The sequence below is a fragment of the Myotis daubentonii genome, chromosome 3, assembly GCF_963259705.1.
Source record: "Myotis daubentonii chromosome 3, mMyoDau2.1, whole genome shotgun sequence".
NCBI lineage: Eukaryota > Metazoa > Chordata > Mammalia > Chiroptera > Vespertilionidae > Myotis > Myotis daubentonii.
The window spans coordinates 208,841,737-208,854,677 of NC_081842.1; the positions used below are offsets into that span (position 1 = coordinate 208,841,737).

A 12,941-nucleotide genomic window follows, 5' to 3' on the forward strand; every position below is an offset into this window, starting at 1 on the left:
CCTTGCCACTGACAGCACTTGTCGGAGAGGCAGGTCTTTCTGGGCGGCTCCAAACCAGCCCTTCCTTCCCCAGCCCCTGCGCGCTCTGTCCTAGAGCCTCGGGTTGAGACTTGCCGCTCCCAGCCGCTCACATCCCTGCAGATCCCTTTTGGTGGGTGGAATGCAAGTCCGTTCTTGAATTGTTGTGTTGGGGCCATACCTGCGGAGGCTGGATTTCAGCACGTCCGCCTCGACGGGGAGCGCCTGATGGGAAGAGGGGGCAGTCACCGTGAGATCCAAACGTCATTTCTGTATTGAAAGTCAAATGGACTGTAAATTAGGATACTGCCCAGTGGAATACTATCCCAGCTCTTAAAAACAATTACAGAGATCATGTGGCTCCATGGAGAAGCACTAAGGGTTCCATGCCAAGTGAGGAAAACCCAACTCAATGCAGCACCATTGCAGGGCTTTTATAGTTACATAAAAATTACGCATCTGGACAAAGACTGGAAGGGAATTTGGAAAAATCAGATTTATGGGATAAGTTGATATATGGCACTGTGGGCTAATTTTTAAATTTCCTTTTTTTATAATGTTGCAATAATTTTTTTTTTACTTTGGGGGAGCAGTAACCCACATGGAGATCAGAATTGAGGTTTCATTTTTACCCCCTTTGTGTCCAGCATTTTGAAATGTTGGGCCTGGTCAGCGTGGAGCTGAGCAAGCCAAGAAGAAGCTGCCCAGCGTGGGAGCTGGGCCATGGGAGGGACGTTGGACTGGAAACAGCCAGTTCCACCTTATAAAACATTCACGCTGCTGTTTTATTTTTCTAGAAGAAAACAAATCTAAGGGATGAGAGTGAGTGGGGTCAACTGTAGGCCACCTGGCGCATTTGAGCTGGTCACCAGGTGGTGTCGACCAGGGCTATCAAGCCACCACGATCTCCTCTGGCTCCCTCTAGGACGGCCTGACCCGCTCTCCCCGGTCTCCCAGCACTCAGGGCATGAGCCTTTGACAAGAACAACACCAGTCTCTGGTTGGGGAGGTGCAGAGGATGGGGCCGTGAGCTGTGAGGGGGCGGAAGGATGGAAATGCCCACTGGGCATCAAGCCTTCATTCCAGGATGGCCAACGGAAAGAAGGAATTATCGGCCTGTCATTTTTGCCAGCACAGGAAAAGCCACAGTTTTTTCGAGTTGTTGGTTTTTCCTTTTGATGTGGGGCTGCTCTCCCTGCAAGCAGACGAAAAGGGAAAACTTGGTGGGAGGACCCATCCGTCTGTCACCAATAGGACGGGTGTTCACAGGTCTGTGGTGGGCTGCTCCTCTCCTCCTTCAGTAGACGAGGTGCCTCCCAGTGAACTATGATCCAAGAGGGCCACCAAAATCCAGGAGAACAAGCCGGAAAGGCTCCCGGAGGCCCTGCTGCAAGCTCACCTGAGCACGTGGACTCCAGCTAAGACCTGACAGAGACATCTCCACATGTCCCTGTGCGTGCAGCTCCCTGCAGAGCTGGTCCTAGACCAGAGCACTTGTCTGCTTCCCCTCCCTCCCATCCTAGGGAGGGAGGGAGGGAGGGTGTGTGTGTGTGTGTGTGTGTGTGTGTGTGTGTGGTGTGATGTGTGTGTGTGGGGGGGGTGGTTTGAAAAGAGAATTGGAACAAGAGAAATAACCTTCCTGAGTGGGGTCCCTGAGGTCACCTGGGATGGTACTGAGCTCTGGGCCCCCACAGGTGTGTCTGTTTGTTCCCCTCATAGTACTACACTTGCCCTTTTCTGGGGCCAAACCCCTTCCCGCCCTCCATTGTTTGACTGACATGTAGCCTGGGGCCCGGCATCTCGAGCCCTGGCAGGCCTGCCCTCACCTGCCTCCCGTGACTTGCTGGGAGTGGCAGAGCTGTGAATTTCATTTGACAGCTTAATCACAGTGGATGGTACGGGGATGGAGCAGTGGGGACAGGATGTGGTGGCGGCAGCAGCAGGTGGGCCCCAGTCTGCCTGAGGAATCCTGGCGGGCAGGACCCCTGGGCGCAGTTAGAGCAAGAGGTTACACTGAGCCCCCGCCATACAGCTCAGGCTGGAGGCTTCTTCTGTGAGTGGGGCTACTTCCTTGGTCTCAGTGTCCCCCGGTCACACTCTGCTGTATGCCACATACTGACCTCTGCACAAAAAGTACGAAGAATTCGCCTATTTCTTCACCCTCTAAGTATTAACATTCACAGACGTGTTTACTCTTAGTACTTGTTTTTATGATTAAAATTAATAGTAATCTTTGGTAGGTATCTACTTTCCTATATTGTTTTTGTCTCTCAGCAGTCCTAAGGCCCAGTTCATACAGTGGGTGCCTGGTAGCCCCTAGTAAGTAATTTTTGGGTGGATAAGGGCATAAACGGAGCTGGTAACTGGAGGGGCTGGGGCTGGGACCCACGCCTATCTGACCCGGGCCCACGCTTACTGCAGCCACACTGCCTGCTCGCTGTGCACATCTGAGGTCTGCTCACATCTGAGGTCTGCTCACATCTGAGGTCTGCTTACGTCTGAGGTTGCAGTCCTGCTGGGGCCCAGAGTCTGCCTGCCACACCATTGAACGGTGGTTAACGGGTCAAAGAGACCACAGACTTTCTGGTAAAGAACATGCTAGCCACCAGACGAGATTCAGTAGAATTTGGGGCACTGCACATCAGCAGTGATCCATCCACCCGTGCTTTCTGAACTCCTCGGTCCGTACTCACAGCAGCCTGACTCCATCCTGGCGCTGACTGCGGTCTAGCCCGGTTTCCTTTTCTCCTCTGGCCTTTTCTTTCCCTCGTGCATTTGCTCTTAATTAGGAAGTTTTCCATATTGGCTCGGGCATGAGGAGGGAGCTCCGTCCCATGCTTAGCCCTTCATTCCTGGTTAGTGAGTTGCAGCACGTTGTTCTGAAAGACCATAGAGGCCCTAGTGGGCCTAGGCTCGGGGGGGTTCTTGGTGAAGGAAGCATTTGTTGCTCTATTTTTTTCCCTCTTAATCTCCCCTATAAAGAAGCCATCACTAAAGATAGGAATATCGGACGGTGGTGATGACTCAGTAGTAATGACCCACTGAGGGTCACGTCACACACTTTGCTGGACCCTTTATCCGGAGGAATCCGAAGCTCGGAGAAGTTTGGAAAACTTGACAAAGACCACGAAGCTGGAGCCCATGGGAGAGCGCAGGCTCAGATTCATCTTGCGGACCCCTAAGCCGTGTTCTTTCTGTGACCCCAGAGGACGCTTTACCCCCACCCCCGACCAGTGGATGTCCAGGACACGTACACGAGTCAGCCCTAGAACCATTGCAGGGAGGGTTCTTAATTCCAGACAGACACAGGTGAACCTTTCCGAATGACACCCTGGGACCTGGGCTTGATGGTCTGTAATTTGACAAGCTAGCGTCTAATGGGCACATGGGCCTGTTTCCTGCAGGTATTTTGAAGGCGGCGTCTCATCTGTCTACCTCTGGGATCTGGATCATGGCTTTGCTGGAGTGATCCTCATAAAGAAGGCTGGAGACGGATCAAAGAAGATCAAAGGCTGCTGGGATTCCATCCACGTGGTGGAAGTGCAGGTACAGCTCCCCGCAGCTGGTGGCCCAGGGCCTCGCAGACAGATGCCACGCCCAGCAGTGCAGCCCCATTCTCTAGCAGATGCTTCTTGAAAAGGGGGACTGTGATACCTAAACCCATTAATTTCTAAAAGTGCCCAAAGCCATTTGGATAAAGATAAGTCAAGATTGCAGTAGTCATTGATGGTAAAGATCCCAGAAGAACTGAATATACACGAGTGCAGATTTGGTCCCTTAAAAGCCACTTGGGGTTGGGAAAGGTAGTGTGGTGGTAATGTCTTAGGAAGGGGCATGTTAGGATGACCCTGAGTTCAGGAGCCACCACAGACTCCTCGGCCGGGGGTTGTGCGCAAGGTTCTGATCTCTGTCTTGTCCCCCAGGAGAAGTCCAGTGGCCGCACCGCCCATTACAAGCTGACCTCCACGGTGATGCTGTGGCTGCAAACCAACAAATCCGGCTCTGGCACCATGAACCTTGGAGGCAGCCTTACCAGACAGGTAGAGTTGCCATGCCCACAGGTGCCAGCCTCAGAGCTGACGTACATGGGGATGGGTGAGCAGTTGTCCCCACAAGGTCCGAGGCCAGCCCCTGCCTGGCACGATCTCCCCATAGGCCTTTAGTGATTCCGAGAGTCGGTCACAGGAAGTGTCCTCTTCAGGTCAGGGTGTTTCCATTCACGTGCCCCTGTAATGGTTAGGACATACCTACCTGCCGATAGCATTTTAGAATGCGTTCATTTCTTAGCTGTGATTTAGGTCATGTATTAGACTCTTGGTGGCAGGTGACAGAAGTAAAATTCTGACTTAAGCAAAAAATGGAAACGAGTCAGCTCACATAACTGAGCAATTTAGGTTTCATTCAGCACGCTGGGTCTAGGGCGCAAATGATGCCGCCAGGACCCCATCCCTCCATGTGGTGGCTCCCGGCAGAATAGGTCTGCTGTACCCCAGAAGTGTCTCACTGGCCCGGGCATGGTTGCTGGTCCAACCAGAATCCTTTCCTGAGGCCATGGCCATACTTGGGTTGCGTGAGTACCCTTGGTATTGTAGATGGGAAAGGAGTGTTGATTTCCTAGAGTACAGTGGAGGGGGCGGTGGATGTGGGCAGGCAGCAGACATCGGACACTGGTGGGAACGTGCTTTCTGCAGAGAGAACCGAGGGACACTATTGTGTAGGTGGCATGGGCAGTCTGGAGAGTGACAGCCGAGAGTCGACCCAGATAGTTGGCAACAGGCTGCTGGGGGACAGTAACCAGGGTCCCCCAAAAGGAGAGGAAAGGCTGAAATAAAAGCCTAAAGGGATCCAGAAGAGCAAGAGCCTACTTTAAACATCTGAGTGGGTTTACTGGCCTCCCCCTGGTAGTGATCAGTAACTGACAAGCCCTGCAGCAAGCCTGCTCTGGGCTCAGCTTCCCACCCACAGCAGTGCTCCAAGGTGGAGCTGAAGGACACCCACCGGAATCCTCCAGTGTAGACCCACCAGGGTACTCTTCACAGTACACTCGTTGACCTCATAAAGAAAAGATGAGTACATTTGGCCAAAGTCATCAAAAGGCTACCTGAGTCACAGGATCTAGACATTGGAAGAGGTCAGAGGTCACCCCCAACCTGACAGGACACCTTCTGCTGCCCTGGGTGGGACCAGGGAGCCCACTGCTTTGGGGGACAGCTGCTCCTCTTACATCAGCCTCCATTAGAAAAGGCAGCCAGAATGGAAGAACCTGCCCACCAGAATGTGCCCAGGATTGCTTTGGCTGGCACCTCGCAAGTGTGCAGTCGGCCAAACTGCCACCCACTGGCACCTCCATCCCATCTCCCGGTCCATGAACCACTGAGGGTCCAGGGATTTCCCATTCTGTCCTTGTGCAGCAAATCTTTTTTTTTTTTTTTTAATGAGATTTACATTTATCCTCACTTTTTTTTTTAATCCACTTTGCTGTGTCCATTATGTTGAAGCTTGGTTTCACTGATCCAGGTGTTAGCTGTTCCTTCTGGCTTGTTACTTGCACATTAACTGACTCTGTGTCTTATATTAATTAGCTCAGGGCCAAGTGCAGAGCCCTCAGGCATGGCTGCCAGAGACTTCCTTAGAGGAGGCATCAGTCGGATAATCACTTTTGTTAGGGCACTTTTTCAAGTTGAGCTTATTTAGCCAGCTGTAAATCCACTGTCATTAATTGTCAGATAAATGCCCCTCTGAGTGTCTGTGGTTGAACACTGCCTGCCGACTCCCAGCTGGCTTCCTGTTTTGGTAGGACAGGTGATTGTGGGCTTGGCCATGGTTTCTCTCTCCTCGCCCTTGTCAGGTTCACCCCGCGTGGGTACCACAGCCTCCTGGCCTCCTGTGCTGTGAGAAGCGGGCTTTGCTCGTTTCCCATCTCTGAGCCGCCTCGTCGGGCAGGTTGGCTCTCGGAGAGCCTCTTGTCTCCACTTACAGCCTGGTCTAGGACCAGCACCACATCGTTCAAGAGCTTGTCAGAAATGCAGAGATCTGGGCTCTACCCCGTCCTACCACATTGGATCTGAATGTAACAAAGTTCTCCCGGTAATTTATGTGCACATTAAAATTTTGATAAGTGCTACACTTTTGGGTTCTGTACCCAGTTCCATTGTGGGGAGGGACGTGGTCCCCATGCCCCCAGCAAGCCGTTCGGATATAGGCAGGGTGTCCTACAATTCAACTTAATTGTGACACTCCATCGAAACAGCCTCAGAGCCCGCAGGTTAAGGGCTCAGTTCTTCAAGACTGTCCCCCCACCCCACCCCTGCCCCAGCACCTTCAGACACCAGTTGCAAGTGCAGATTGTCACTTGTGCTTCTGCTTGACTAGCTATAAATCAAAGGCTCCCACAACGCCTTCCTTGGGTTCAGTTAATTTGCTAGAGTGGCTCACAGAACTCAAGAAACCCATTTAGGACATAAGACACTGGGTGATAGGGGAGGCTAGGGGACTGTCTAGGGCGGGGGGATAAAATGGATACATATGTAATACCCTTTGTAATACTTTAAGCAATAAAAAAAAAAAAGAAAGAAACCCATTTATTCACTAGATCACTGGTTTATTACAAAGGATATTAATGGATAACGAATCAGCCGCCAGATGAAGAGATACGGAGAGGAAGGTCCTGAACAAAAGCGCTTCTAGCCTCATGGAGTTCGGGGCCCAGCATGGTGACACTGGGAGCCATCTCGTTCCCATTCTGGAAGCTCTCCGGACCCCATCCTTTGTGGGTTTTTATGGAGGCTTTGTGGCACAGACATAATTGATTAGCTCATTGGCCATTGATGATTGATTCAACTTCCAACCCTTTTCCACTCCCTGGAAATCGGGGGATTGAACGTTCCACCCCTCTTTCATGGTTGGTTCTATGGTAGGTGTGTCTGAGTTGAGTGGAGGCTTGGACTGGAAGGTGCTGCCTCCCTGGAGCAGACGTGCCTTTATGACTTCAGGTGCTACTTCAGCCATCTGAGCAGGTTTAAGACCCTGTGTGAGGACCAGGACGGCTCCGTCCCGGGGGGGCCTTGTGCTTTGTGGTGGGTGCTTTGTGTAAGGGGAAGAGAGCGCACAGATAGTGACCCTGGGCCGCAGAGAGGTCAGTATTGGCTGAAAGCTAGCCTCCTTGAGAACGCCTTCAGGGGGAGCCCCTTCTGCAAGAACGCCTTTCCCATTTCCCATCTAGTAGTGCCCAGCTTAATAAGGATTCCTTTAACTTCAAAAATTTATTTAGCCGGTTTGGCTCAGTGGATAGATAGTGTGTCGGCCTGCTGACTGAAGGGTGCTGGGTTCAATTCTGGTCAAGGGCACATGCCTGGGTTGTGGGCTCGATTCCCAGGAGGGGCGTGCAGAAGGCAGCTGATCAGTGATTCTCTCTCCTCACTGATGTTTCTATCTCTTCTCCCTTCCTCTCTGAAATCAATAAAATATATATAAAATTTATTTCAATAAGATAATAATTATACTTTTAATAGCCATCAATAGAAAACATATATGCCAGAAAGGATACATTTAGTAACTCTTTAAGTGAATTTGTATTTTAGTCTCAAAAGCATCTTCATGTATTTGAAAAATCGTAGTGCAAGGCAAATGTGTTGTCAGCCAGCCTGCCTGGGATGCTTATTGGAGCCTCCATCCAAAACCTCCACTGCCTCTGTTGTGTCACAGGGCCTGAAGCCACCAGGGGCCTGGGGGGGGGGGGGGTCCCCTGCTCTGGCCTCTGGGCAGGGTTGTCCTCATGCCATCTCAGAACCAAGGCTAGTGCTCCCTGGGGCAGACCCCATCCTTTTGCATGGAAATGGGCCCCTGTCTTCCAGGAACCGTTGACTTGGGAGGGGTGACGAACCCCCAGGCAGCCAGCTCTACCACAGCCTGCCCGCCCCACACCCTGCCACCTGGGCAATGGTGGAAAATCCTAAATTTGTATCCGGAGACTGTTTCCTGCATCACTTACCGCTCTGAGCTGTTTATAATTCCACCCGGTTTACAGTGACCTGGACAAATATTTAATCCTCAGTCTTCCTAATAGCTTAAATCAGAGCTGTCAGCCCATGGCCAGGGTCTGGTTCCGGCTTGCCGTGAGCAGTGCCTCCTGCCAAGCCAAACACAAGCCTGATGAGTGGCTGTCCTCAGCACACCGGTCCGGGCCGCGGCCTTGTTTGGATTGCCTGTGCTCTTGGGCTTTAATGAGGAAATTCATGCTTCTGTCATCATTCTAACGGCCGGTCACATAACTCATCTGAGGTGCATTAAAGCTGGGGCTGGTTTCCAATGTAAGTAACTCTAAAAGGAGGGGCAGGGAAGCAGTGAGAGAGACGAGTCTAAGTTAATGATGCGCAGCTTCTGAGCAAACGGGAAATGCGGGCTGTGGGTTAGCCATGTGTCCCAGATGAGCCTTGGAGAAATGACTGTGGTTGCCTTGGATGGGAGATGAAAGGGTTCCATCACTTACCGCTGATGATGAGGAGGGAATATGCACGGTCATGCAGGCTGCCTCCTTTGATAAGATTGTAAGCAAGATAGTTGTTATTCTCTTTTAACAGATGAGGAAACTGAGGTTCAAGCGGTTAAGTGAGTTTCCCATGGTGCTTTATCTAGTAGGAGTCAGTGAGGATTTGAACCCAGATTTGTCTGCCTAGAAAAAAAAATAGGCTACTTTCTACCACACTACATTTTTTGCTCCTAATCTGATCACTGTGCTTGGCCTTCGGTTGATTGCTAAATGAAGGTTTGCACAGAAATGCATTGAGCAGTCCGCTCAATGTAGACAGGACACTACTCTGTGGGTGCCAGTCGCATTCTGTTGGCAGCCCCAGAAATGGACACCAAGAGTGGGGCCAGAGCTGTGGGGTCCCGTGCAGGACTCCGACCTCATGGGAGTGTGCCTCCTTCAGTGGATTCTCCTGTAGGAAGTAAGTTGACCAGATGAGACCCAGTCATCACCAGGGGTAGTGAGAAGGGTTTTAAAATGTTTAGGTGAGGAGTGATCTGTGTTTTCAAAAGATGGCTCTGCTGGCTGACACGGGTGGTTAGCAGAGGAGGAGGCCCTTCGGGTCATCCAGGAGAGATGACCAGGGCCTGGATGGGGGCAGCCTCAGGGGGGCTGGGGGGACAAGCCTGTGGCCAGGAGCCCGTGAAGGAGGTGGTGTCAGCCTCAAGGTGGGAAATAAAGGGCAAAGGCAGAAGGAGTAGAGAAGGAGGGCCAGAGTGTTTGAGGCTCAGTGCTCCCTGGATGTGGGCCATGGGGATCAGATGGGGAGTCTTCCTCACGTCAGTTCCTCCAGTAAGCCCTCTTTGCAATGTCCCAGGCCTCGGCTTTCCCTCCGGAAACTAGGCCTCATTGCAGCTGCACACTCACTCTCGCCCCTTGTGAGTCAGGAAAGACACCAACCCGCGAGACAGAGGGGCCACCGAGCAGCAGCACAAGGCGCCTGCACCTCGGTGGCGACACAGCCTGAGTCACCCTTCTCTGGGCATGGCGCCCAGGCACCCCCTCGCTTTCCTGCTTCCCATGCCCCATATTGAGAAGGGCTGTGGCACAGGCTTGGTGGGGCTCTCTTCAGCACCCCCCACTTCCCTGGGCATTGCAGGCCTTGCCCAGTCCCTGCTTTCTCGGTTTAGATGACTTATCGGCGTGCAGTGAATGAGATGGAAAGCTGCTCTCACCGTCTTGCTTTCTTTAAATTGCTGGTCAGTCCTATATAATAAAACCCTAATATGCAAATTGACCGAACAGCGGAACAACTGGTCGCTATGACACACACTGACCACCAGGGGGCAGGCATTCAATGCAGGAGCTGCCCCTTGGTGGTCAGTGCACTCCCACAGGGGGAGCGCCACTCAGCCAGAAGCTGGACTCATGCAGCCACAATGGTGGGAGCCTCTCCGCCCTCTGCTGCAGGTGGGCAGTAAGGAGCTAGGGGTCCTGGACTGGGAGAGCCCCAGATTGCGAGAGGGATGTCTGATTGTTGGCTTAGGCCCAATCCTCCCAGGGGACATCCTCCAGGGGTCCCGGACTGCGGGACCCTCTGCCCCAGTGCACAAATTTCGTGCACCGGGCCTCTAGTTTAACAACAACATGTACTTGAGCTGCATTTCGCACCTGGTCATGCCACACCCCAGCAGGCTCAGACCAAGTGCACCCTAGGCTGAGCTCCTTCTCTTCTCCGTCTCCCCCACTTTGGCCTTTTTTTCTGCTGCCCCCAACAAAAGATGTCTTTTAGGGATGTCAGCTGGAAAGCGAGGCAGATAGACAAAGTGTTTTGGCAAATCCCTGCAGCTGTGGGAGGAAAGTGAGCAGCAGTCCTTGGGGAAGCTCATCACAGCCAGATGGTGCCATCCTGCCAGGTGAGGAGGGCGGAAAGTGCCCTCTGGCAGGCTGCCACCTAGGCCCCACTGGGAAGGCTTGCACGCCAGGTACCAACCTGTTGAAAAGGAAGTTGTACTAAGAGGTCACTTGGTGTGACAGCTGGAGATGTGGGAAAGAGGCAAGACCATAAATCTCTGGAAAGATGTAAGGTTTCCGATCTCGGACAGGCCCTGCAGATGTTCGTTTGATATTTTTTTCAGATTCTAAATATTTAGGAACGAAGGTGGAATGTTTTGCTGAGTGGGGAGGTTAGGCCAGTCGTTTGCAAGCTGAGCTCTTCCTACTCAGCAGTAGGCACCCCGTGATGTATCTTCAAGCAGTAAAACTCCAGCAGAGGCACCTGCCCGAGTGTCACGCGGGGACATCCTCTTTGACTCATGCTTGGCAGTTAGGCCAGGCGCTGCTTCAGCAGGGGAGGAGGCTAGTGGCCTTCCTTCCAGGTGTAGGGGACAAAGGTCAGGCGAGGGTGCTTCAGGGAGTGTGTGCTGCCTGCAGGAGGCACAGCTAGCTGCAGCCCCGTGCGCTCTCGGTCTAGGAGGGACACAGGGCTCAGGCGGAGCTGCATCAGCAGCATGGCCTCCAGGCCTGGTTTGGTGCTGGTCGGATGACCTTGGGTGGAGTGACCTAGCGCCTGGTTGAGAAGGAAAGCTGGCATGAGACTGTGAAGGCTGGCAGGAGAGGAAGGAACCAGAGAACCCAGGGGCTTGCGGGGGAGGGCCAGATGAAACAAGGATGGACACTGGAATTTCCGAGCTCTGGATTGTGATTTGTCTTTGATTTTTCTTGTAAAGAACATGGATGAGTTAAGCAAGCAGTGCATTCTCATGGAAGAAACAGGTTTCAGAATCATCCAGACCTTGGTTCAGATCCAGCCATGTGGCCAGGACAGACCACTTCCCTTCTCTAAAACAGCATTTTCATCATAGAGCTAATGCCTTTTGGGGAAGATGGTTTTAGATTAGAAATACAAAACCATTTTGACACATGGTTTATGGTCAGTGAATAATAGCTACTATTGCTACTACCACACAGCTTGCAGGCAGAGACATTGCCATCTTCCAGAATATACAGCGTTGGGCTCAATTAAAATTGTCCGAAACAGGCAGACTGATCCTTCCTTGAGAGGCTGGCCACTGTCTGGCTTGACATGTTTGGTGCTGGCCTGCAGCCCCACTCTTACCCGATACAGCTCAGAAATCAGAGCGACACTGCTGGCTTCTGCCTAGGAGCCAGGACCAGGCAGTCCTGGGAATGCAGCTGCCATTCTGCCAGGCACCGTTCCGGGCATTGTGCATATATTAGCTCATTTAGTGCGAGCCCTGGACAGGCCAAGACCCTCACCCCTTGGGCCTCCAGATGAGCTGTGGGGCTGGGTGAGGCTGGCGTTCTTCAGGGCTCCACCCTCCAGGTTGTACTCACTGAGAATGGCCACAGGGCAGCAGAGGCGCACAGCCTGCTTCCAGACCTGGCCTATGTCCTTCCCATGTCCAAGCCACGGAGAGGAGAGGGCCTTCATAGGGCGAGAGGCTGGCCTCTGACTTCAGACTCGGTTGGAATCACCTCTCGGAACATCTGTGCGACCACAGCACATAAAAATGTTTTCTTCTGGCAGCCACTTTCACGAGGATGTAATAATATATGCATTGCACAAATAGTTTCTATTTTCGGTGGGTCAGCATTGCCAGAAAGCTGATCCTGACCAGGTGTGGAGGGAGTCGGCAGGGCTGTGAGCAAGGGGGTTGTGGGAACATGTCTGTGTGCCAAGGCCTCTGCCCAACCCCCACCCGCCTTCTTCTGTCTGGTCCCTACCAGGCCTTTTCCTTGGGCTCAATTCCTGGCCACACCTTAGGAGTCAGTCTGCTCCTGGGGAGACGGGGCCTTCTCATCTTTCTTTCCCTTCCACCCCTCCCACCTGTTACACCTTTGGGTGTCCAATGGCTTCAGCCTTTCCTCTCTAAGAGGTTTGATTGGTCACGTGGCTTTACTGATCCCGATGGCCCATAGCCCTTGGCCAACAGTCCTTGCCTCACTTTTACTCTTGGTGCTCCTTAAAATGGGACTCTCCATGAGCAATCTGCCGTCTGCGTGGAGCTGGGAGGGAGAGAGATGCTAATTTGTGAGAGACTCCATTTGGGCCACACCCTCTCTGTGCAGCCCTTGGAACCATTTCCTTGTAGGGGAGAGGGGACACAGTCCCAGGATGTTGGCATCTAAAAATCCATTTTAAAAAGTGGGTAGACCAAAAAAAAAAAGGTAGACAGAGCTCTGTCCCTCCGGAGTGAGCTCCTGACTCCCATTCAGGGAGTCGCAGGGTTTTGCTGAGGGCAGATGGTGTTCCTGCAAACTCAATCCCGAGTGGGGAATTGTTAGACCGGAAATGGTGGGGAGTAGCTAACACTTTTTAAGTTCATGGGCTCTCTCACTTCTGTTTTGTGAGGATCGAGATGCCCAGAATCATTGGCCAGAGAGCCTGGGACAGTTCTGGGCCCTGTGCTGGGGGACAGAGGCCAGTGGTTCT

The 12,941-nt window shown here is 52.5% G+C and overlaps 1 protein-coding gene across 2 annotated transcripts in view; it reads left to right on the forward strand.

The window, feature by feature from the left end:
• Positions 1–12,941, forward strand: part of CAPZB (capping actin protein of muscle Z-line subunit beta) — a 129,618-nt gene that overhangs the window by 108,164 nt on the left and 8,513 nt on the right. For both annotated transcript variants that reach the window (XM_059690998.1, XM_059690999.1), the window contains exons 5-6: positions 3,423–3,564; positions 3,942–4,058. In XM_059690998.1, coding sequence (XP_059546981.1) covers positions 3,423–3,564; positions 3,942–4,058 — 259 coding nt within the window. The remainder of the gene's footprint in view (positions 1–3,422; positions 3,565–3,941; positions 4,059–12,941) is intronic.